Here is a 25,225-nt window from a genome sequence, read left to right as displayed (position 1 = left end):
TCCACCAACTTTTTATGTACTCGGCTGTGACAATAATTTTTCTTTTATTGAGAGAGAACACAATGAAGTAGCCGTCTATCAGGCTACCGAGCCAGTTGTACATATTTATGGTTAGGGAATTATTCCGTTTCCAAGCTGCCTTTGAAATCAATGTGGTGATATATGTGTGTTAGGTGCTTGTACTTTTCAGTACATTTGATAAAAATCTATCACATTGAGGAAATGTGTCGCCTGTCTGACTGATGATTTATCTCTCTGCTAAGCCCCGCCCCCCCCTCCCCCCAGCTACAGACTTGTATAATCTCAGTAGAACTGTGGGACACATTAGCATGCAGAGGCTTCAGCCGCTGAAGTGCACAGTCATCAAGCGTTTGGTGCGCTGCAGCGGCTGAGTGTGACACTCCTTTATGATTCCCATGCAAACTCCGCCAGATGCTCGACGCTGGGGAATCATTTCATATTCTAATGCCGTGGCAAGAAATATTGAGTGTGCGGCTGCTGCTGCTGTGCAAATGTTTGTACCGTGTGTGTGTGCGCGCGCGTGTGTGTTTGCATGCGCTGTTGCGTTGAGTGCTGAGTTTATGATGCAAAGTAGTTTCCGTAACAACGCCGCCACAAGGTTTTCATTTGGCCCTTTCTGATTACATTTCTGAGAGAGACGAATGAAACCCCAATCATAGCAGGGGCCCGCATGGCTCCGCAGGCATTCGCGTGTTGCTGTGTGTTTTGTTTTTCAATTTGTGCTGGCGCGCAAAACAGGTATAATAATAATAATAATGATAATGTGGGCCCAGCTTTTTGGAAAAGATCCTGACAGCGTCGTGGTCGTAATCCGAGTGCGGATCCATCTGTCGGATGATGTCATTTGCCAACATTCAGACTTGTGTAAAATGACTTCGGGGAGCTTACAGAGAAATGTGTTGTCAAAGATATAAAAGCCGATAGGGCAACAGAGTCGGAATATCAATCTCCCGCTTTTATTGTATTATCACTCTCAGCATCGAGACACAGATACACAGCGACGCAAACTGTAATTCGCTCAGTGCTGTGTCATTGCAGATAATGCTCGGCCCGGTGCAGACGCCTTGTTTTAGAGGACGTACGAGTGGCTGCACATGCGATGACTGATAGGTTTACGGCACATTTCAGACGCATGTTTATTTCTGTCTCAACTCGGCCGCCCTTCCCCTCAGTGTTGTCCGTTGTTTATACCACAATAAAGAGTGAGCACATTGAGCTGCGCGAGTCGGCCGTAAATTGTCGATAGCCCACATTGCAGAGGACCATAAATATCAGCTGTCCCGGCACTCAATATCGGTCACCATCAACCGGAGTGGACCCAGCAGGCGGTCCGAAGGGTGCTTCGCCGCGCCGAGGTTGCTGTTCGGGTGCCGCCGATGTGCTCGTGGGGCACATGTTTGAGGCTATTCGTCATATGAGTCTATTACGTGTCTTCTTCTGTGGTGGCAGGGAGTCGAGGTGAGCGTAAGGTTTCTTCATACAGTGGTGGTGGCGTTTGGAAATTAAATGGCCTTTTTCTCTATTTTGAGGTCTGATGCTACATTCTGGATGTAAAAATGAGTGTTTCGGTGGCCGGTCACCCTGAAATCCACAGTACGTATAGCTATGTGTAATCAAAATAGCTAGAGCTAAGAGGAAACTCATTTTATTTTATGTGAGCTGTATATTTAAGATGTTACACAAGAAATTATCTGTTTTCCTTCACAGCTATATTTCAATGATTAACCTGGGAAAAGATCATCCCTCATAGTTTCATGAAAGAAGCTTTAAGCCCTCTGACCTATTTATATTGGCTGATAACGTGTTGCCGTCTCGACCCCACTGTTTTCTGTGCTGTGTATGGACTTCATTTGTTTTGAATTCATCATTAGGTAGAAGCGTGCAGCCCTCACCTCAGTAACTCATCCTTCCTGTGTTCGCTTGTTCATTTCACATGTCCTCAAGTTAACTCTAGTCCTAATTACCTGCCTTTGAAAGGAATCTGTGCAATAATTACCACAAGGAGGTGGAACGGAAGCAATCACACTTTGCACGCTTTATTCCCCACCACAGGGAAAAGCCTACAGAGTCACCCGCTGGCTTTCCAAAAATGATTATTTCTGTCCTGAGAATCACCTTCAGCACTTATTTTCGAAGCAGAGACACAGACAATCTGGGGGCCGCATAGACGAACACCCCCACCGAGTCGTAGCTTGGTGCGGTGTGTTTGCACAAATCATTTTTATAATAAAACACACTGTGCACAGATGAATGAGCGCGCTGTAATGAATAAACAAAGAGGCCGTTGTGAAGAAAAGCTCCACCGGGATTAAACATGGTGGAAAAAAGGGGCGTGGACAATCTAATAACGCTTGATGTTGCCCGTGAGGAGAACAAATGTATTAATATGGACACCGGGGTCATTGATGCATTGAAGCAAAACCTGATCCGGCACTTTGAAGGGCAACAAATAACAGAAATACGGTTGTGAATTCAAAACAAACCAGGTTTGGGAGAATCATCATGGTTGGGCTTGAAATAATGATGTAAACTAAAATGTTAACGACAAAACATGAGTACTTGATGTAGTCGTGTCTCCTGGATGAAAGTCCTGAGTTTGTAAGTAGTGTGAAACCATTTACAGTATAATTGTCCAAATGGAACCAACTTGTGGCCGTTTTTGTTTTTTACGGAACAAAGTAAACGCATCATACGGCCTTATAAAGTCTCTGACATTTTCAGGCTCAGAATTAAAGGTACTCCCTGTGTACCACGTGCTACGGCGCAGACACACATCCATGAAAACACACTTTAATGGTATTATGCTGCAGAAGTGACAGGCGATAAAAGGTGGCTTGTTCAAAGGTTTCCACGCTCTTCTGATTCGCCCCTGAGGCCCGGTCCGCACTGACGATTCCTCAATGAACGAGTCCATTTCGAAAACCCAGGAGGGCCTCTGCCTCTGAAATTAGATTGACTTTTGAACTCGGAAAAAAACAGATGATGCAGACGTCAACCTTGATCAATTGATTTGGCCGAATTAGCTAAATGCACCTCCGCGAGCCCCACCTCACATGAACATAAAGCATTCGCCACACCGCCGCCAGCAGAGATAGAAGAACGCGACGCGGACGGCCGGTGAGTAATGCCCGGCGTCTCTTTGAACATAACGAATGACTCTCATCTAGAGAGAAGTATTTCCCGAAAAAAGTAAAAGGATGTTCGCAGGAGAAATGTCTCTGCTGGCACGGCATAGAAGGATGTGAGCAAAGAGATTTAACCTTCAAACGACGGAGAGCCACTGTGATCTAAGACATTCCCCAGGAAACCCTGAACCAACTGGTGTCTGTTGCTCCGAACATGTTAAATTAATGACTTTTTTGTAGCGTGTCCTTTGATGATCAATTGCATTTTTGCCAACTTGTTAATGAGTTGTGGCGGCGGAACCAGTCTCATGTTTCTAATCACAGTATTGAGTTAAAGTATCTGACTTAACTCTTTGTGTTCAATGTAGTCTGAAAGCTATATATATATATATATATATATATATATACACACATACTGCAGGGGGGTCGCAGAATTTTTGGTTAATAAGTCGATAATTTTTTCCAGAAATTGCAATGTCTTCAGAATCAGAATTGTATTTATTGTCTTTAAATACACATTAACGTGAATCCAACACATTGTAGCGAAGGGCAAAAATTGACGGAGAAGATGTTAACACACACATTCAGCTTCCCACAGCAGCTCTCTCAAGCTGGGCACCGCTTCACTCACAGCACCTTTCATCCAAATACGACTGCACGGGCACCAGCCAATCAGATGGCGTTTATGCTCATGTCTAAAGAGCGCCAAGCTCAAAAATAAAAGATGGCGGACCAAACTCTCGCCATCGGTTTGGGGGGGCCGTGGCCTGAAAAACGTTGAAGACCCCTGATCCAGGAGACAGACACTGTACTGCGTTCAACGTAGTGTCCATCAATCTTTTTTTCTCTTTTTGGCCAAACCTGCAATTATAGTTCATTGTTCCGTTGCATTGATTGTAGCGTAACGTCAGTGGCATTAATCTCATTTATATTATGAAACAGGTTGTGGTGTACTGGAGACAAATGGACTTTACTCAATGTCTCCAATGCTTCCACAATGATTTACCATAATCATTGTATCTTGATACAGAAAAGTTGAAGCCACATCTTCTATATGAACCATATTACACCAAAAAGAATTGTGAAAAGGGGTCAGAGATGAAAAGCCTGAAAAAAATATCCAAAAGTTGGCTCCTTCCATTTCCCAGTTCCCCTGAATAAATCAAAGTTGGTTTAATGGAGAGGAACTTTATTCTCAGATAGGCGGTTTGGGGTAAAACGTCCACTTCCTGTTTCAATTCCATTCTGTGCACAGGCGACGCCGCAGAAGATTAAAAAAAAAAGAAAAAGAACTCATCGGCCGTTGGGCCCTTTCATCACTCAGGTGACATAAATGCAATTTTTTTGCGGGTGTACTGAAGTCAAGAAGTACAATTTCCCCTTCGCTCCATTGAAAGTCTTTATCTGCCAGAGGATCTGGGGGGAGGCAGGTGGTGTGCAGGGAGGCGAGGCGTCTCATCGATCTGCTGCCTATAAAGAGCAGAGCGTAATTCCACAACCCTTTTTGAGGTACAGTACCAATAATTTTCACTCATTCAACTCAATGAGAAAGTGTGTCCACACTTTTGAATGGTACTGTATCAACTTTTTGAAAGATTTTCCCCTTTAACTCAATCCCAATTTTCTGTGTAGCGATTTAGTGTAGTGCTGTTTAAAGCCTTTTACGTATTGGCTCATCATTCTGTCTCTGCTTTGTGACGGAGAGTCACACGGGATTAGCAGAGATTTAGGGCTGTAAACCACATGTAATAGTAAACCACATGTCCCCAGTGGTTGGATGGGTTGTTCCCCGTGTGGGGACTCGTAGTCTGACGCGCACGTTGCTCCAATAAACCAGGTGCACCGCCATGAAAATCCTTCATGAGAGCAAATGTTGTGAGTAAATTTATGCTCGCATGTCTCACTTCATCACACCCCGCCTCCCCTGCGGCTCAGGGTCTATAATTTGATATGACTGGGTCTTGATTACTATTTACTGTGTTGTCAAGGTGAGCGAGAGAACTCAACTTTGTGAATAAGCAGATTGACTGTCGCAGCTCCAATGAATCAGCCGCCGTTGACTGTATATCCTCTTGCCGTTTCTCTCCTCCCTCCACCGCCCAAGATCGCGGTTGTCAGAGCTGTGTGCGGCTCTGGGAACCGCAGTGACAGAACAGGAAACAGGAGCTCACTGACTGAGAGTAAATCATGTCTTTGAATTTTGATTAAAGAAAGGAAATTGAGGCGGCTCGACAGGAATGTGTTGTATGACACCACATAAATTCAGCCAGCGAGAGAGACGGCCGCTGCTGAATGCCAGAGGGCCAATGACAGCACTCTGCAGCATCCTGTGCTGCCCCCCCAGATGTGACATGAAATGCATCTGTTATTTTCTCATCACACGCGCTCCCATTCAACATTTCAGTAGCCCCCCATTTATTACACTGCTGCGTACCGCGTCAAACCGCCGCCCCCCTAACAAGCCGCTGTTAGGAACGGCAAGTTCTAGAAAGCTTCTGGCTGCGTAACAACTGCTGGCACATCACAAGCCTGATGAACTGTTTCTTTAACCGATGATTATTGTATTTACCGATCAATCATGATCAGTAATAACAGTTATCATTAGTTCATCTAATGCAACATGCAAAATGTTACACAGCCTAAGGTGACACATTGAAACTGTCCCACAGTTACTTTACAATAATAATACATGACAAAGATGTTTTAACATTTGACGAGATAACACTTCCAAATGACAGTTAATACAGTTCTTTATTGTAATTTATTTTATTTTATTTTGAACAACTTCATAGGAGTAGAATCATATAGAAACACGTGGTCATGTTGAACCACATTGAGCATTAACTGAACGCATTTTACTGTTCACATTTACAACACTGCAACGTATCCCACATTTAGGCCTCTGGCAGGAAACTAAAAACAAACCACCCACCTCCCCAACGGTTACCAATATGTCATTTTTGATTAAGCTGACTCTTAGTTACAGCTCTCCTCCAGACATGTTTAGGAATAAAAAACACCCTGTTTTGCATAATGACTGATCTGTTTTTTCCCCACAGTTTTTCCCACAATTACCTCATTAAAAATTATTGAAATGCCACCTACTCCTTCTCTTCATTGAAATATCCAGATATTGCACATTTTTCTTTTAAAAACAGTTTTTAATTTTAGTTTTCAATTGAAAATACATGTCATATCTGAAGAGTCCACAACCGACTTATCAAATCATATTTGTGTAAGTTGCAGACAGCAAACCTCAAAAGGTTACAATGAGATTACAAAGGTTACAAGGGTACAATGAATAATTCAAACAGCTTTACAGTCGGATATCATTTGGACTTTAAAGTGTTAAATGGCTCATCCTTCCTATGTTCTTCTTCCAGGTCCAGTAGCTGTGATCAGTGGTGAGGAAGACTCTGCCAGCCCTCTTCATCACGTCAACCACGGGATTATAACCCCCTGCACTCTGGATGCGGGTCCTGATGCGGTCGTCATAGGGATGACTCGTATTCCTGTGGTGGAGAATCCTCAGTACTTCAGACACGGACACAATTGCAACAAGCCAACCACCCGTAAGTCCCGGTCCATTTTCTGCATGTTCACGGTGGTGTGTCCCCTGTTGAACACATGCACGCATTACTGGAATTTATGAAAAAAGCAAAGGCCCCCAACTGTTGTCCAAGTACGATTTAAGTATCCTTAGAGCAAAATTACAACCGAACGTAAAGTATCAGCCAGTCAGAAATGCAACACAACGTCTTTGTTGGGTTCACTAGAGATGTTGCATCCCCATTTTAATTTGCTGTGTATCTTCACGGTGATAAGAGCCAAGGCCCCCGGCGCAGTAAAATAATTGAGTGTCATCAACAGTCCAGGTGATCGTATTGTGTAAGCATCTCCTGTCTCAGTTCCAAACTCTTCATATAGGATCTGCTTGGACAAAAGCAGCTTCCGGGGTACCAGACACACTCACACACACACACACACACTTCACCCCATTCTCCCACGAGACTCGCGTTCCCGGTTTGGGAAAGACAAGACCACTTTAAGGCCTAATTATTTATAATTACATCAACTGCTCAGGAGAATCAGCAGAAAAACAACTGTGCCAGCAGCCCGCCGCGGCCCGGCGCCCGCTGCTTCCCCTTCCTCTTCCTCACGGTACCAGGCCTGCCAGCCGGATTCAGCCGAGGACGGCGGTCCTCCTCTGTGAGCATCAGTGTGCGAGATCAGGCTTCTCCCAACTGTTTCAGCTCGGGTCTGCGTTGTTTTAGACTTTGGCTCGCTCTCAAAATGGCCGCCGGACAGGCCAACAGGCTCCTGTGCTGGAGCCAATGAGGAGGAAGGAAATCCCATTTAGAGGTGATAAATAAATGACGGCTCTTATGTTTTATGAATCGCATGAATTGTTAATGGCCAGCCGGTGATTTATAACATCTCATGGCTCGCACAGGAGATCTGATTGTGAGCTAATGAATAAATGACAGTGGATGGATGAAACTCTCCCCCGATTACCGCGCGCCCGGAATTGGAAGTCAGGACGCTGGCTGTGCTCGACAGTGTCGTCTCTCACGTGGGCTTCTACACAAAGTTCTCCCTCTCTGAATGCTGCGTCCCTTTTTGTTTTCTTCGAAAGCGGTTGCATACAAATATAATGAAAAGGAACCTTGACTCTGCGCAAGGTCAAAATGGCCACTCCTCTGCAAAAACAAAATGGCTCCAAACGCCGTCTGCCGGATGGTTCTTTGCCTCTCAGGACAAACACAAACACGGACGGAAAGGCTTCCGTGTGTGTCTCCATTAGGTGAACAAAGAATGGATGAATGGCTTGTGGGTGGAGTGGATCGGATGGTCTCTCCCTTTACTTCCCTCCTCTACGCGTCTGTGGCCTCCAGGTCCCCTTTGCATGCTCCCATTGTGCTGCCGGCCTGTTCTGCAACCGCTCAGGCAGCTTTGTTGACGCTTGGCCTCCAATCCATAATATATTTATCCATTTACTTGAAAGCTTCTTATCCAGGAGAATAGCTTGCACACACACACACACACACTCACACACACACCTCCGTGCTGTCGGCACAGTAGCACACGTACATGCAAACACACGCACTTTCCTTACCAGTGTTCATCAGGAGCTCATTACTGCGTTGGTCAGTCCCGGTCGGCTTCCACCACTAGCTTACTGCGTATTTGGCCTTTTGTGCATTTTGGAACCGGCTCCAACAACCAGAACAGCGAGTTCTGTCTCTGCTGTCTGCCGCGCTGGCTTCGGTTAAAACAGGTCCGTGCGATGGGGAACCGGCCCGCTGCAGAGCCAGAATCACACCAGTGGTCCCAGCGTGGATTACCGGATGTGTTATTCATGAGTGTTTGATCTTCAAGTCAATACCCCTAAAGTTTTCGGCTGTGAGGCTGAGGCACATTGCAGGGAATAAAAATAAAAGTAATTTATTTATATATATGTGTCGTCATGTTGCCCTCCAGTACGACATGACGACCTTTGCAAACGCTCGCTGGAGAAATTTGGAGCATTACGAGAAGCGTGTTGTCCCAGTTGTCATTCTGACGTCAATTTAACTGTAAACACAAAGTGCCGTTGTTGGTTTGGTTCATCTCCACGGCGAACCGGTGGCCTCCACTCTGCTTGCGGTGAACAGGCGAGCCGTGACTGATTGGGCCGTGCAAAGAGACGTCTTTTCTTTTTCTTTTTTTTCTCCTCGGGCTGACAAAACGGACAAATCCTGGGGAAATATAGCTGCATTAGGGAGATAAAGGCAGAAAAGGCAAAGGACAATTCCTTAGCCTAATCACAGATCTATATCTGGTGGGATCCGCTGCCTCACAGCAAGTGGCTTTGTTTTATCACTCAGCTCGCTATTTTAATTACAGATTTGTTACATCCCGCTGGCCAAAATGAGACAATAGTGTTTGATGTTTGGAGTTTAGCGTGTAGCCTTTCACTGCGTCTCTGTTATTAGGGATATCACGCATGGACGCAGCTTGGACTCGCCCCCACTCCGCCCCCTCTGCGCTGGATGTAACACAGACGTAATTATGCTCACGGTGACGTTTTTTTGAAGACTAAAATGATACTGATACTGGCAGAGTGGAGGAGTGACTCATTTGGAAGCTTTAACGGCTCAGCAAATGAACGGAAGCGTAGAGCAGGTTGAATGAAAGGCAAAGATCGGGTTAGCCGGTTGTGAATTCATACAACCTACATTAACTAGCGTGGCGGCAATCTTAATTCCGCGTAATGAATCTTCATAGACAGCAACTTCGTTTTAAAAAGATTTACTTCACAAAAACATTTAGTGCTCGACTTGGCACAACGGTCCAAAAACTGTGTTGCTCTGCAGACCGATAAACCTCGACTGGAGAACAAATGACGTCGTCAGCAATGAAACTTAAAGCAGCATTGATACATTTTTTATAAGACAATAAACACATCTTATTAAGGCAAATATGGCTCTTACAACTAGTTGTTTAAGAAGTCCAAGATCGCTTCTTCTTCAGCTCAGCCCGTAAGGCACCAGAAAGATCCCTGAGGAGATGTTTTTTGATGGCAGGTGCAAGTGCAACGGCTGGAAAACAATTTACAGTCTGCAATGGTAATGAATTAAATTGACGAATTAATTAGAAATGTTTGCAACAGTTAATCACTTTTGCAAACTAGAGTGGCGGCACTATGGAACAAAACAGTTCTACATTTCCTAGCTCCTGTCACCGTAAGACAAACGTGTCGTGTAATTATGACAGCCTTTGGTTTATAGGCGAACACCCCCTGCATTCACATTAACACCAGATCCACCCGCTGCCAATTAAAGTCGGATGTAAATCTAACACATTCTCTCAGGTGTTAGCAGGTCAGCGCAGCCATGAATACTTTATTCCCATCAGCGATGACCCGAGCCTACAGCGTGTTTGTGACACCGTTGGGTTTTATTACAAACAGAGTTGATACCTCTAGCAGCTGCACTGATATGATCACATACATATGTTGTGCTATTATTCACACAAATCCTCCCCTGAACAGCAAGGGCTTCAACTTTGGTCCTGCAATAACACCGAGGTACAATTTCATCTTTCTATATACAGTAAGTGGAATATAATGGAGGCAATCTGTTCTTAATTTTAATCAAATACAACATTATGAAATCAAAATGGTGAAATTGTGTCAAATGTTTAAATTATTTGCAAAGGTCTAATTGCAATTTCATCATTCTTGTCAAATTTATCCATCTAGCATTTAACACACTGGGGCTTCAGCCTCGTCTTTGACTCCTCACATTCACAACTTACAGCCGGGATGAGTGCGTGCGTGTGCGTGTGCGCGTGCGTACGTGTGATGCCGCGCTTTCCGTCGTCACAGTTCAGCCAGGAATAGACGTCTATTCACACCGTGTTGATCGCGGCCGGGCAGAAGCGACAGAATCCCACGTCGGCAGTCAGCCAGCCCCAGCGGGTTGGGGAGGGATTCCCACTGAGAGTCAACAGTAAGTGCTGGTTACTCATGTCACAGTCGCACAACCACGCCAACAGCCCCCGTGCGGCAGTTAAATTGCCGGCGGAGAGCGTTTTGTGTGCTATTAACTGCTGGATGAGTACCTTTCACCTAACTATCAGCTCCCCGGGGGGCTCGTTCTGTGGGCAAGCCGGGCTGGTGATCTCAGTGAAACGACCACCCTGTCTGATTGCTTTGAAAGCCAGAACTCGGAGGACAATGACACGATAAGATGGTATTAATCCAATGCTATGAATATATATAGTATCATTCTTTGTGTTGATAACCAGCCGTGCTTGATTCAGCACGCTAGTAATGTTTTATGAGTGGAAGTGTTCTCTTTTGTTCTGGGCCCCTATGATAAAAAAAATAACTGCGAGTAAATCGGAATTCCTGACGAGTAACTTGTCCGCTGGCACACAGACACGCGTACAGAACAAAGGCGGGCAAACCGCCGTGCTCCCGCTGACTCCAGCAGCTGGGTAAAAACGTGGGCACGCTGTCTCTCGGCCTCCCGGGAGAGAACGTCTGCTGGCGTCCGGGCCTCAGGTGAGCCTGGACAAATGAGCGGCGCTGAGCGGGATGCAGATGTAGTCTCGGGGGCTTTCCAGCGGGCCTCTCCGGGTAAATAGGGGGCAGGACGCTGCCCGAGTCCGCCTGCAGAGGACGCTGAAGGTCAAAGTGACTTGTCCTCACCTCTGTCGATGGGCATGCTCCCTAATAGCTGCATCCTTCCCAGCGGGGCGGAATCGGGCGGTCAGTGACTTTTTAGCAGCTGAAGTGTAGATGGAATATTGGGGGAATAGAAAAGTGTTTGTTTCAGCCGCAAGAGAAAATAAATTATAGCTTCAGTCACTCAGGATCAATGATCTTAGGTCAAATAAAAACTCATATAAAGCCTTTTGTGGTCTGACATGGAGCCGAGCAAGAATCTGATAAATTGCCTCAAGTGATGTCCTTTGACAAGACAAATAATGTGAGAATGTAAATCATTTTCCTTAAACACGTATATATTTAGCAGACCTCTGGAGCTCTTTGCTTGAGGCCTGCAAGCAAGTTATCCTGTCATGAAAATGACAAGATAACTTGTACCTGTTCACTTTTTTCATTTATGCATCGTAAGCAACTGTAAATGCAAGTAAGTAACTGAGATTATAGTAAAATAATACCATCTAGGTGCATCATTGTTTCTGCATTACCTGACATTAAAAGTATAGATCTTCTGTTGATCTTATAATATTAGTTTATGAACGCTTTGAGGGAAAATGTCTTAACAAATCTACTAACTTGCATGCTATGAATTATTGTACTACATTTGGAATCTAGAAGAAAAATAATAGCGGTGACATATCACATTAATTCACAGTGAAACACATCCAATTGTTAAAGGTGTGTCAGGTTCTTCAGTTCCTCCCCATCTTATTTCTTTCTAAATACGGGCTGGATTGTAAATTAGTGGTACAGCTTTGAAAGTGAGTTGCCACCTCAGTAATGGCAGCTTGTTTACGCCTCGACAGGCAAACCCCTCGGTGCAATCACAGTGTGCACATGTGCGGATTCATTTTTACATCAACACCGGTCCTTACCATTACCGGATGACAAGTTGTTCCTGTGTCGTCTCGTATTTAGGCAGCGGGGTCAAGTGCATCATCCTGTTTACTCTAAAGTCTCTAAACGCTGTTGAAAAGTTTCAAAATCTGGTGGACAAGCTGAATTGGAATTGATGTTCATTTTACAGGAATAAAAGTGATATCGTGTGCTGCTGCCTGATCAGGAGTCCAAATAGCTCTGTCAAGCCTGCTTGGCTTCCCATCAGTTATTCTAATTCTACACACATTTTGACACCTACGGTTTAAGGCACTTTTTTTGTCTTTCCGACTGAAATCTGACCTGTAATAAACCAGATCACAGTAACTTCTGTTCTCTTAACAGTACAAAGGGAGACAAAATTCAGAGACTAAAAGTGCAAAAAGAGTTAAAGGAGAATCCAGGGAAGGCAAAATGACCTTTATAAGATTAGTAGGAAAACGAGTAGAGAAAGAGTGAAATTCTAAAATAATGAACGAGTATAACCTTTGAGTGCGTTTGGGTTTGGTTGATTTACATAATGACAAAAGGTAGACGTTTTGTGATGAAGCTGATTAGATATGAATAAAACCGATGCAAATGACCAATTTGCACACGATAAGACGCTCACCTCACCTTTCGTAAGAGGAGAAGACACACAAAGTGCATGTGAAGATACCAATGAAACGCTAACTCAAGTTAGAAAAGGTGTGACGTTGTTCTCTGGCACTTCTCCAACTGTCCCATGTGGACGAGCTTAGTGGGGTGTGCGACGACAGCCTAAGCTTCAATACCGGCATCACGAGTAATAAAAAAGGGCACTTATCCTCGAATGGTCGTGAACGTTTGCGGATTAAGCAGAAGTGAACTACAGTAAAATATTGTTTATGTTTCTTGAATAAAATACAATAGTGGAGAGGTAAACACAGGAGTCAGTGGGGGACGGACGTCAAGTGCGGAAACTGAAGAAAAACAATCCCGGTTCCTTTCTGAGCTGCAAGAGTGTCAGAGCTATTTGGCCATTTTGAATTAAAATGCGTATCGGCTTGCAGGATGTTTTCTTGCAGCTCTTGGAGAGCAGATTTTTAGAGGATGAAGCTTTGACAGAAGTGAAGTGCGAGTGTCCCTGGTGGGGCTCACGCCCGCCAAACTGGCTGCCGGCTTCTGAAGACACTCGCGTTCTGATCTCCTTTAAAAACTGGGACATTACTTTGTGTTAAACACTGATTTTCGGCAACAGTGGTTCTGATGCCTTCTGACAGGAACACCAGAGGAGCAGGTGACTTTTCTCCCTTCTCAGCATGTTCACGGCCAGATGGTCTGGTGATTCTAGGGAATTTTCCCAGAAAAGGAAATGAAAAAATCAAATACCCGGAGGAACGGTCAGACTGAACCAGTAATCTGTGTCTGTGAATGAGGAAATATTTCAGACATTACACTATTCGTCAAAGTCATTTTGGGTAAATGTAGCCGATGCCTCCCATTTATCATCTCCTGCGGCAAACGCCTTAGAAGTTGCATAATGGGATCGCAGGCGGTAAAGGTCCAAGTAGGTGAACTGAAATCTGCAGGGAGGTTAAAGCATCACATCTTAGATACAGTATATAGTGGTGGTCCAATCCTCGCTCAGCCTCAGTGAGGTTGCTGACATTGTAGAGGGCACATGAAGTTTACTCTGCATGTTTCACCTGGGAACATTAAGAAGTCAGATGGATACATGTTTACCCAAATTAGCGAGTTAGCGTTACCCCAATGAGCTCCTTACAGGCTGGAGGAAAGTCATCTCACTCAAAATAAGTGATGGTCTGGTGAGAAATGAGTTTTTCAAGAAACGTACATCACATTTTGTCTGCTCTACCAGTTTTGCTTCAACGATTACTCAGACTCTTGAGGTATTCTGCAAATTCTTTGGGGGGTCATTTCAACTTTCGGGAACAAATTGAGGCCATAGAATATCCAAAGCCCGTCATTAAGCCATCATTCGCTATATGTTTTACAATAACTTATTCCCACGTGAAACACACGCCTCGCAGCTGCAGATTTAAAAAAGAAAATTGAGTCAAACTTTGCTGAAAGTTACCTTCTTCCTCTGGAGAAGGAGATCAAGCAGCATTACTGAAGATGTGGTGAGAAGCTGAAGACACAGTGACCTGCCTCAGAGTTTCATGATGCCTCAGTTGAGTGTTTGCCGATGACAGCAGATCAGCTGTGGAGCTCCGGCTGCAGGGACTCCAGTGTTTGTTTTCATGAGTCCTCGGTGACACATTTTCTATAATACGTATGGAGCCATTGTGTGATTTCAAAAGAGCACATGGAGGACGGATAAAGATCCTGGAGGTTTACTCGTCTACCGTGGAGACTTCGGATTGGTCGACTTTGCTCCGAAGATTATTTATAAGAAGCCTGGAGGTTTATTGGGGAAATAACGCCGGCTGCATCACAGGGCGGTTTAATCAATATGTGCCATTACACAGTGCACAGCTCTTTCCTATAGCAATACAAGGGCCTTTAATTAATATGATCACTGTCAAATCTGACACTGGGGCATTTAGCTTGATTTCCAATTTAATTTCAAATCTGGTTAAATATTGAAATAATTCATGTTATTATTTCGTGGCGCCCCATTTGTTTTTGTCTGTTGGGGGGAAACTGTTACACCTCAGTAATGAAATCTTAGGCTCATAATGGTTTTGATCAGATTAAGAGAAAAGGAGCCCACGGACACTGAATGATCTGTCTGGGGGGATAAACAATTAACATAATGATTTATTCAAACTGGTGGCACTCCTCCTATAAGTTATTGTAGTTAAAAAAAATATTGGACACTGATTGCCATTAACCATTGAAAATTAATTCAATTCAAATTGTTCACATTTCATTTGACTTGCATTGTTTTATTTAATTTAAAATGTTATTCTGAACAGCAATATAAAGACAACTACAAAATCAGCCTATTATGGACTATTGTGACCACATGTCTGTAAAAAGTCCATCACAACGCTGCACTAAGACCAAGAGAGTTGTTCACAGCACTCCAGCTCTGAGGTCTTTAACGACCTTTAAACGGGCTGTTGGTTTGTAAAGCCTTCAACGCTTTAGGCCCAAAACAAACGTCTGACCTGCTTAGGAAGCATCTCGACCCCTCAGGTCCTCTGGGACGGGTCTCCTTTCTGTTCCCACAGTCAGAACGAAACATGCAGAAGCAGCTTCAGTTCTTCTGCTGCAGGTCTGCAGAGACTCAGCGGCTTCAAATGACTGAAGACTGTTTGCTGCAAAAACGCACAAAAACGTTGATTCTATTTTTAACTCGTTTAATGTCTCAATGTTGTTCGTTGTATTTCCCTTTCCTTTGCTGTATGTTTTGATGCTTTTTAATGGTTTATGTGAAGCACTTTGAATTGCCTCATTGTTGAAATGTGCTCTACAAATAAACCTGCCTTGCCGTTCCAGTTACTAAGCATTACACATATTAGTTTAATTTAATTTATAGCAGAGAGATAGCTAGTGTGCAGATGAAACCCCTGCATGGTGTCGAACTAAAATGTATAGTGCATCTCACCGCCATTTATGTTGTGTTGGGAAGTTGTGTGCACATATATCTTTTTGTAAAAGCGCTGCAATGCTCATGGTAAGCCTACAAGCTGTCATGTTTTATTTAGAGGCACGGGGAGCCAACAACTCAACTCCTACACTTTCCCAACTCTTTCATACCGAGCCTGGCAGGTGTAATGGTGTACGCTCACTAGTATCTGTCATCCTCCATCTTTTCTGTCTCACTATTTTCTCCCCTTTCTTCCTCTCGCTCTGTGTTGCTCACAAATACACAACACTAAAGGTCGAAGTTTGCAACATCCAAACGTGACTGTCCGTGACGTCTCAAATGATCCTTTAGAGAGGGTAGTTTTGGGAGGGAGAATAAGAAGAAGTAGGGACATTGGGTCAGTTTTTCTCATTATGCTCAACCTGTTGTTGTGTTTCCCTCATGGACGTTTTACAGGAGAAGACATTTTACAATTCGCCTCTCATTAGAAAACGTCCCCTTGTTTTCACTGCCATTTTACCCACTGTGCCGTACATCTCAACCACCTCCAGCTACAATTTGTTAATGTTTTTAGTCAAGGTAGAGTCCGGTTTATATGGATTCACTTTGACATCAAAGAGACTGTTTCTCCACAAACATGGACCTGGTTATATGTTATATACGTAGGATTCAATTTGCGACTGGTTTCCCAACTTTGCTCACTCCCTCCGTTTCTCTCCCTCCTTGTGTACGGTTCAGTAGTCCAGCATATAAAGCGGAGAGACATCATCCTGAAGAGGGAGCTGGGCGAAGGAGCATTCGGGAAGGTCTTCTTGGCAGAGTGCTACAACCTCAGCCCCACCAAGGACAAGATGCTAGTGGCTGTCAAGGTACGTGGTTCTCCCCGTGCGTCGCAAACACCACAAAAGGAACCGTTTGACATGTTAACACACTTTCAGCGAGGAGAGTTACGTGAGGAGATCCCCGCTCATATCCGGCATGTATCGACAATTCTGACGCTGAGCTTTAAAACAGTGACAACTAAAAAAACGGTACTTTTCATCTCATGTAATGACTTTGATTTGAGAGGGGGGGAAAAAAAGGCAAAAAAAGAAAACAGTTGCTCGGTAAAATGTGCCAGAATTTCCTAAGTAAGCCCAGTATTCATGTTGAATGATGTTTGACCTATCACGAGCCCCTGCAGTGGACTGTGCCATGATAAATCAGCTTCATGAAAATGTCAGGGGCCTCTCCGCAGGCCAACCACCATCCCTGTGCGTATCTGGTTCCACTTACAGATAGCTGCTGGTTAGTAGTCCTTTTGACATGAGCAGCTCCATTCCTGTCAGTGAGGATGCAAACGCGATGAGAATTGGTAAAACCCGAATGAACTGGTCACTGTGGAATCCGGCGCACAGCATAGACCGCGAAGCTGTTTGTCTGCTGATTTGTGTGGTCGTGCTTTCACAGTGATCGACATGAGGTTGCGCTTGCCGGCTGCTCGTGTGAATATGAGATGATGTTTTATGACTCAGCAAACGTTCACAGGAAACTTAAATGAGAAAACGGCCAGACAACAGCTCTGACCTCTGACCTCGACGGGAGAAGTCAGTGGAAGACTTGAGATGAAGAATACAAAGTTATTTTCATACTAATATGGGATTTACAAAACAACTGTTTTATAATAAACATCCTCTACAATTACTTTTTCATTTGTAGAACACAATCTTGTTCATTTTCATCTGAACATGTCGCTGCCTGTGATGAAGCAAAAAGAGGCTCTCTGAATACAATTAAAGGTCATCAAAGGGAAAATTCACATCAGTGCTCTTGCCTCAATTTATTGCAGTCGAGCACTTGGAGGTATTGTTTTGGAAGGAAGCCCGGACCAGAAACATATCCTTAAGAGTGCAGTTTGATTTGGTAATAGATTTTCATGGCCATTTTACCTACTCTGCCGTACATCTCAACCACCTCCAGCACTTCACTGGGAGAACAGCAGATAGGAGTGAATGTATTTCCATCCCAAGGTCTCCCCATCTGTAATGGCCCCAGCAGCATGCTGAGAAAGCAGGTCTTCAGGCCAAGGAGATCAAAAGAAGCAACTTGCTGTGTTTTCTTCTTCCAAATGATGTGTCGAGAGTCTTTTTTTCTCCCGGTAGAGGCTGCAATATGAAAAATGTTACTGCTGTTATTTGATTTACTTTGCTCGCCGTTTCTGATAACGCCGCCAACTGACATCTCATCACGGATTGATGTGTCATGTTTACTCCATTCAAAGGGTTTCAAGAAACTCTTCATTTTTTTGTCCAATGAGATATATATATACAGTGTATATATATATATATATATATATATATATATATATATATTAAATATTTGAAACAGTGCCGTAGTCCAGATATATATATATATATATATATATATATATATATATATATATATATATATATATATATATATATATATATATATATATATATATAATTGAACCAGGGCGGCCTACGTCACTGTTTTAAAGCTTTTGGTAATCACCATCCACTCTGAGGCAAACCCAGTAATCAAACAACAACACCTTTCCCTTTGTTATCGTTGCTGCTCCCGTGGAGTGGAGCTGATGCGAATAAAGGAAAGGAGGTGGGCAAACAAACATGAGCTGGAGGCAGAAACCCAAAGGAACCGATTATTGGGTGTAAAAGACTTCATATGATAGTATTTCATCAAAGAAAGGGGGTCTTCCGCCGCTGCCTCGGTTCACATGCGTTTTCAGCTAAATGCTGAAGTCAGCATGGCGACATTCACTCAATGCAAATGGTAAGAAGCTGATGTGTTTTGCATCTTCACGCATCGCGATTAGCACTAAACACACGTATTAGCGCCGCTCAGGTCTTGCACAAACAATTAAAGATGTTAAAATGTTTTACCTGAACAGTTTCCAATGACGGCTCCTCGGGTGCTTCTGTGGAACAAACCATCTGGTTAATCCGGTTTGGGGAATGCAAACGGGGTCAAAGTGGTGGACCGGTCAGACTACAGACAAGGACAACTCTGAAGGACAAATAGGGTGTAGGATTCCAGACAAAGACGAGTTAACTAATTTCATTACTAAGTAACGCAGGAGAAAGAAGAATAGCACAGAGAATAACTTACAATGCAGCTCAATTTGGAGGTCAGAGAGGTTGACGCAGACAAGGCCGCAGGTCGAGGCCGAACCAACAATAGGGTTTTATTTTATGCCTCCACAGGAAACGTTTTGTTCTTAAACCTTGCTGTACCTTACAGTTCATTGTGCCAGTCATTTGTCTGATGGTTGATCAGAGTGATCATATATGAAAGCCAGATATATATATGAGGTAAAACCAGTGTACTACTTGGTTGCCAGATGAACTTCCTGCAATTGAAGTCGAACAAACACTTGACTGGTCAACTTTCGTGAACATGTGACGGTGACTTTTACACTTCCCTTTTTTCAGACCCTGAAAGATCCCAACCTGTCGGCACGGAAAGACTTCCAGAGGGAAGCCGAGCTGCTGACCAATCTGCAGCACGACCACATTGTTAAGTTCTACGGCGTCTGCGTGGACGGAGACCCTCTCATCATGGTGTTCGAATACATGAAGCATGGAGACCTGAACAAGTTCCTCAGGTCAGTTGGTGCCTGAAGGCAAGTGGTGGCATAGCAAATATATATATACAACCACATGACTCTCAGATAAAAGTGTCCACCAAGTTATTGACAGCCAGTAATTGTAATGCTTCAATAAACTGAAATTACTTCAGATGCTGCTACCAATACAATATTCAGCCAACTTCCCGTCCTCCTGGGTTATCAAAGATGAGTGCTTCTGTGCTTTTGCTCCGTAATGTCAGACTGCACCGAGGGAAGTGACCTCTGATAAGCCTCAACAAAGGAGACGCGATGCCTGTACGCCATTGGCTTTGGTAATGGGAAGCATGAGTCTGGGATAGAAAGGTGTTGTTTCAAGTGTGTTGACAGCAGCCGTGTGTGTGGTCTACCTTGTTTTTGAAGTCTGAGCAGTAGTTGAAGAGATTTCGCGTTACGATTGGGTGTGAACGCCGCGTGCGGATCGGAGCCCGCGTGACGACTTTCTGTTGGGAAATCAGTCCGGAAATGAAAGGCAATGTCGCGAATGATGAAATTCTTTCATGCAAGGTGCAAGACGTGGCTGATTTTTGGTCTATTGGAACTGTTGGTCACATTTATCAAATGAGATGTGTGGGGAATCGGTGGGGATAAATAGAGAATCTGATGCGCGTGTGCAGCTCGACCTTGCAGATAAAAAGGAGGGCGACTCGCCCTCATTCAGCCACTACTAGATTCATCTCAATGAAATAGATGTAGAGCGACACGCACTAAGGAAGAGTACTACTAATCCCTCTACAGTGGAGCTGGGTTATTACACACACACACATTTAGCCAAGAACGGGGAACGGCACCAAAATTGAGAAATGTAAAACGGAACACAGCTTAGGTGAGACAGGCAGAGCTTTGCTGCACAGTCTGTAAGGAGAGCGCAACAGCGGGGGGCTTTTCACAGGAAATGAGTTCTTCACCATCACATACAAAGGCCAAGCGGGGAAAGAGGTCTCCACCCACCCACATATTGACGAGTCCGGAGGAAAGTTCCTAACAATGCCGGACTTAAGTATCAGAAAAAGTGTCCAAAACGGACTCCACCAGTGTCTCATATGACAGCCCTGCTTCCACCATTTAAGCTGTCTGAGTTGCTGCAGTTTACAGTCAATTTGAACAGCCCATATTTGATTTGCTAATTATTCTCAATGAATACTAAAATAAAAAAGGGCCCAATATTTATATGGGTTTGTTAGCACTCTGAGGAGCTTTGGGTTTCTTACTAAAGGAGCTTTGAGGTCACAGTTTCTCGCGCTGAAAAGGCTCATGCAGTTGTTAAAATTAGATTTTATAACTTTGAAAGGACGAAATAGCACAAATTCCTTCTCACAAGTTAAACGGTTCACTTCTAAGCAATAATAAAAAAAAAGTCCTTTGATATAATCTGGTATAGACGCATTCGGTACGATACGACCACAAGCGTATGATAATAACTCCTGTCAGGTCACTGACTTTATGACTCTTCGGTACACAGATTCCTTTTTTAAATGATCCTTAAGTTACTATTTCTGACCACACTGGCCACTAATCTCATTTCCAAGCAAAGGCTCCAACTCCATAATCAATATTACATCATCAAGTCACTGATTCATCTTTCTTTGTCACCCAGAGCCCACGGCCCGGACGCCATGATCCTGGTAGATGGACAGCCACTGCAGTCCAACGGAGAACTGGGTCTTTCCCAGATGCTGCACATCGCCACGCAGATCGCCTCGGGCATGGTCTACCTGGGCTCCCAGCACTTTGTCCACAGAGACCTGGCAACCCGTAATTGTCTTGTGGGCAATGGCCTGCTCGTCAAGATTGGAGACTTCGGCATGTCCAGGGACATCTACAGCAGTGACTACTACAGGGTAAGACGTCAGTCCTTATCGTGTGCTTGTTCTTTGCCATTGAAGTAACGGGGGCTACGGGGGTTTTCACAGTTCCAAAGCGATTGAGGAGGATTTTTGCCTCACTCCAAATGTGCTTTTGACAGTCGACTTGCTTTAACATTTTGGCCAAAAGAAATAAAATATAAATAAGAACATATTTTGTTTCTTTCTGTACACTTTAACGCAAGACAGTATTAGTACACTGCAGCAAACACATAAATATAACATTTAGGTTCACAATGCTTTTTGCTTTGTCTGTAATTGTGTCTGAAAGTTCCCTAAATAGATCCTGTGGGACTGCCGGCTAAAAATATACTTATGAGGATGCAGACTGCGTCTCTCCCGTGGGATTGTTTTTCATTTGTTTTAAAGGTTTGTTTACGCCTTTTCTTTGCTACGGAGAAAGAACGCGCTCTCCCTCCCCAGCGTAGCCCCGGGCCCCCACGCCAGCCCTCACGCACTCCCACCGAGGACGGAGAGCTTTAGCACTGCGGTGCAGGAGACCAGCCTTCCGAGCCTCCAGCCTGACGCTTGTTTACACAGCTCGCCATTAATGTCCTCTCTACTGTTTAACCCGATTAGCAAACCAGGCGGCAAACGGCGGGCTGAGGAAACATAATGAGTGGTTATTACGGACGCGCGGCTGCTACATATCTGGAGCCCTCAAACAGCCCCGGTCTTGTGAAATGACTTTAGGTGCGTCTGATTTTGTTTTCCCAGCGTGGCAGCTGGGCCAGTTCGGACCTTGCTGGGGGCAACGCCAGCAGTTATGAAGCACTTGCCTGCTGGGTGAGCAGCTCTGCACACATGAAATGATTTGTGTGGAAATCTGTGCGAGATGTCTTTAGTGCTGTAGTGCATTGCTCCTCCATGCATACCCATCTGTGTGGTGTGTTATTATTAGATATTATCAAACTAAATAATTTGCTTTTGAGTTGTTAAAGAATTATGCCGATATCGTGTTTGCGTGTGTGTGTCTTTCTGTGGTTGTGTGTGTGTGTTCTGTGCACAGGCTGTGGGCATGGTAGCTTGTGTGTCCCTATAGCCAACCTAACTGCTTTGGAGCTGAGAATAGACGAGTGTCGGGTTGTCGATGAGGGCAGCAGCAGAAAAAACAGTGTCCTGACTTTAAAAGGGAAAAGTGTCAGGAATGTTTCTGCTTGAAGATCTCTGACCTCAACAACAGAGCAGCGCTGTGAAACCATTGTGACCAAACAACATCAAAATCTCTATTTTAATTACAGAATACCAAACACTACCATTGCGTCTCAGAGCTCAGTGGATATCCATTTTCCAGTCACACTTCTGAAATATAAAAATGATCAAAATCAGAAACAGATATAGTTGCTGCGTGAGGCTGAACCCTGCTCATCATTGTAGCATTTACATTTACAGCGATACTGCATTGATGTTCTCTACTCCTCAACATTCATTTTCTCTTTGAAATCTGTGGAACATGCTGACTACCGTCCCACATAAGGAAGTTTTTATATTTACATTTTCTTGGGGTATTTTGGCATTTCCTTGTCCTTACATGTGCATCTAATTGCATTTAATAAAGTATTTTCCATTGCGTGTAGTTTACTTTGGCAATGCTCAGTATTTTTCAGCAACAAAAAGAAAAAAGTCCCCCAAACAGATATATTTTATTTTGTTTATTTATCTTTTCTTAGCCCACCCAAAGCTGTCAATTGCACTTTGGGGCAATTGAAGAGTCCGTTCCGAGTCCTTTCCCTTTCTCAAGATGATTGCAGATTCCCTGCGCTCCTCCTCGTTTTAGCCCCAACAATAGTTCATTTATTGTCTAAGACTAAGTCACGGCTGATTTAGCGGACAGATTGATATCTACTACTGCATTTGGAGATTAAATAAATCAGCAGTGTCGTTGTCTTAACAATTATACTAATAGTGTCAGTTTAAAAGAAGGTAAAAAAAAGAGTAGCTGCAGGTTTCAACAGATAAAGAATTAACATCTCGGTCATTTAATATATTCCTGTATGTTTATTTACTCTTAGATCACGTGTCTGTGAAATATCCAGTGGATTATTAAGGTAATATCAGGTATATGTGGCGTAAAACAGCACACACCTACAAATGAATCAATCCCAGACTTTAAAGAAGAATCCAAAGTCTATTTTTGTTTTTAAGGTCAAATGTTGGTTTCCTCCATTGAAAACAGTCAATTTTTTAGTTCATTTTTTTAAGTGTTATAAGGTGGAATCATTCATTGAATGTTATACCGATCCAGTACACACACACACACACACACACACACACACACACACACACACACTGCAGTGAGAAATACTTGATTGGTCAGTATTAAAAAAAGAAAAACTAGTTTCAGTGTGTGTGTGTGTGTGTGTGTGTGTGTGTGTGTGTGTGGCGGGCCTTTTGCAGAGCTGCTGTTTGGTGCATCGTGATAGCATCGCTTCCCGCCTACAAAGAGGAATATTGACAGCACCCAGAGATAAGGAGCTCCTCACACTATTGGACACTCTCCTTGTGATCAGTGATTATAAATAGCAGCGCGCTGCCAAGAAAACAATCCCCCCCATCGGCGCACTCGTCACATGACGCTTGTTGTCCACTGGGACCCACAGGACTCCTTGCAGCAGAGGGGACAACGTGGGGAAAGAGTTGAATATTGTCCTAAATCACATCCATATGTCATATCCTCCTGCCCTGAATGTGCTTCTGTGTTGTTTCAAGAAACAACTGCAGAACCTGCACAGCCCGAAGGCAGTGCCGCCTGCTTCCGTATGGATGGTTTGTACCACTGACTCACGATAAATCAGCTATTGTTTTCCTGAGTTCAACGCGCGAGGCACTGAATTATGCATTTCTAGGATCGTAAATGACAGTGAACGCTCAAAAGGCTCAAATGCATGAAGGCGGAGGAGTCAAATTCAGTTTTTTTTACCGGGAACATCATCTAAGGGACAAATGGAGAGCAGCCGACACAGGGTTAACCCGAATGTCTTCTCCCATCTCATTATTATTAGATACATTATCAGACGTTCTTCTAGTTCATGTCTTCATTAATACAGAGCGGAGATACTGGAATGCACTGTAGTGAATGTGATGGCACTTGACCGCTAATTCCCATAATTTTTCCTATTATACCCAGTATCATTTGTACAACATTCATTGGTTATGTGTTGAATCCAGAGTTCAATAACGCTGTCGGATTTTATAAACTCATTTTTGTCATTTCTGTTGAAGCATGAAAAAGAAGTTCCACAAAAGCTTTCTCTGTTCGGCTTTCTGGAAGCTGCTCTTCCAGATAAGGAGAGAAATGCAGAAATACAAGTGCAGCATTGTCCGAATGTAAAGGAGGATGGTGTTGAGAAACACAAGCGTGTGTCCAGCCAGTGTAGCTGAAGGAAGAACAGCAATTACAATAAAAACACTTGGCGTGGACGCAAAAATAGTTTGGAAGCCACAATCTGCATTTTAGATCCAGACTAATCAAACACTGTAACGATGTTATAATCCAATGACTCAGTTCCAAGGACTTTTGTGTTCTTTGTGACTCTGCCAGGAAGCTTCCGCTTACCTGCACTGCTTTGCTTTAAGGAAAAATGGTCCCCAGGTTTCTTCTGTTCCAAGGATCAAACAGACGCTCCTCTCCTGCTTTATTTATCAAGCGCAGGCTCCTCAAAACGGTACGCGGCTTGGTGCTAATGAGTACACAGGCCGCATTTATTACTGCTTCACGAAGGGATAAAAAAAAACTCTTCTGCCTCCCCCCAAGGGCCCTTTTCTTCCCTCTTTGCCGAGGATTCCTTCCTCACATGGTCACCAGCTCATTGGCACCTACAGTTTAAAGAGTGAAGGAGGAAGTCTGGCTTTTGAGGCCACAAGAAATACTCCATTTCTTGTATTCCTGAATTCTTTAGAGATAGTTCAAAACTTTGGAAATATGCTTATTAACTTTCTTGACCAGACTTCGATGAGGAG

At 43.9% G+C, this 25,225-nt stretch overlaps 1 protein-coding gene and 1 long non-coding RNA gene across 10 annotated transcripts in view; one reads left to right on the top strand and one right to left on the bottom strand.

The window, feature by feature from the left end:
• ntrk3b (neurotrophic tyrosine kinase, receptor, type 3b) overlaps positions 1-25,225 on the top strand; it is a 126,233-nt gene that overhangs the window by 89,732 nt on the left and 11,276 nt on the right. For 2 of the 8 annotated variants that reach the window (XM_078084879.1, XM_078084876.1), the window contains 5 exons: positions 6,530-6,718; positions 16,493-16,623; positions 19,207-19,379; positions 20,998-21,241; positions 21,983-22,051. In XM_078084879.1, coding sequence (XP_077941005.1) covers positions 6,530-6,718; positions 16,493-16,623; positions 19,207-19,379; positions 20,998-21,241; positions 21,983-22,051 — 806 coding nt within the window. The remainder of the gene's footprint in view (positions 1-6,529; positions 6,719-16,492; positions 16,624-19,206; positions 19,380-20,997; positions 21,242-21,982; positions 22,052-25,225) is intronic. The other 6 variants (XM_078084880.1, XM_078084878.1, XM_078084881.1 and 3 more) reach the window with 3 other exon arrangements.
• On the bottom strand, positions 15,087-19,846 carry LOC144385289 (uncharacterized). Of its 2 annotated transcripts, XR_013451488.1 has the most exons (3): positions 19,751-19,846; positions 18,658-18,692; positions 15,087-17,898 (listed from the first exon to the last, which is right to left on the bottom strand). It is a non-coding gene; the product is annotated as an uncharacterized LOC144385289 (long non-coding RNA). The 2 variants fall into 2 exon arrangements; XR_013451489.1 differs by lacking the exon at positions 19,751-19,846 and having other exon boundaries at positions 18,658-18,774.

The sequence above is a fragment of the Gasterosteus aculeatus genome, chromosome 12, assembly GCF_964276395.1.
Source record: "Gasterosteus aculeatus chromosome 12, fGasAcu3.hap1.1, whole genome shotgun sequence".
Classification (NCBI taxonomy): Eukaryota; Metazoa; Chordata; class Actinopteri; order Perciformes; family Gasterosteidae; genus Gasterosteus; species Gasterosteus aculeatus.
This window is presented reverse-complemented; position numbering and strand designations above follow the sequence as displayed.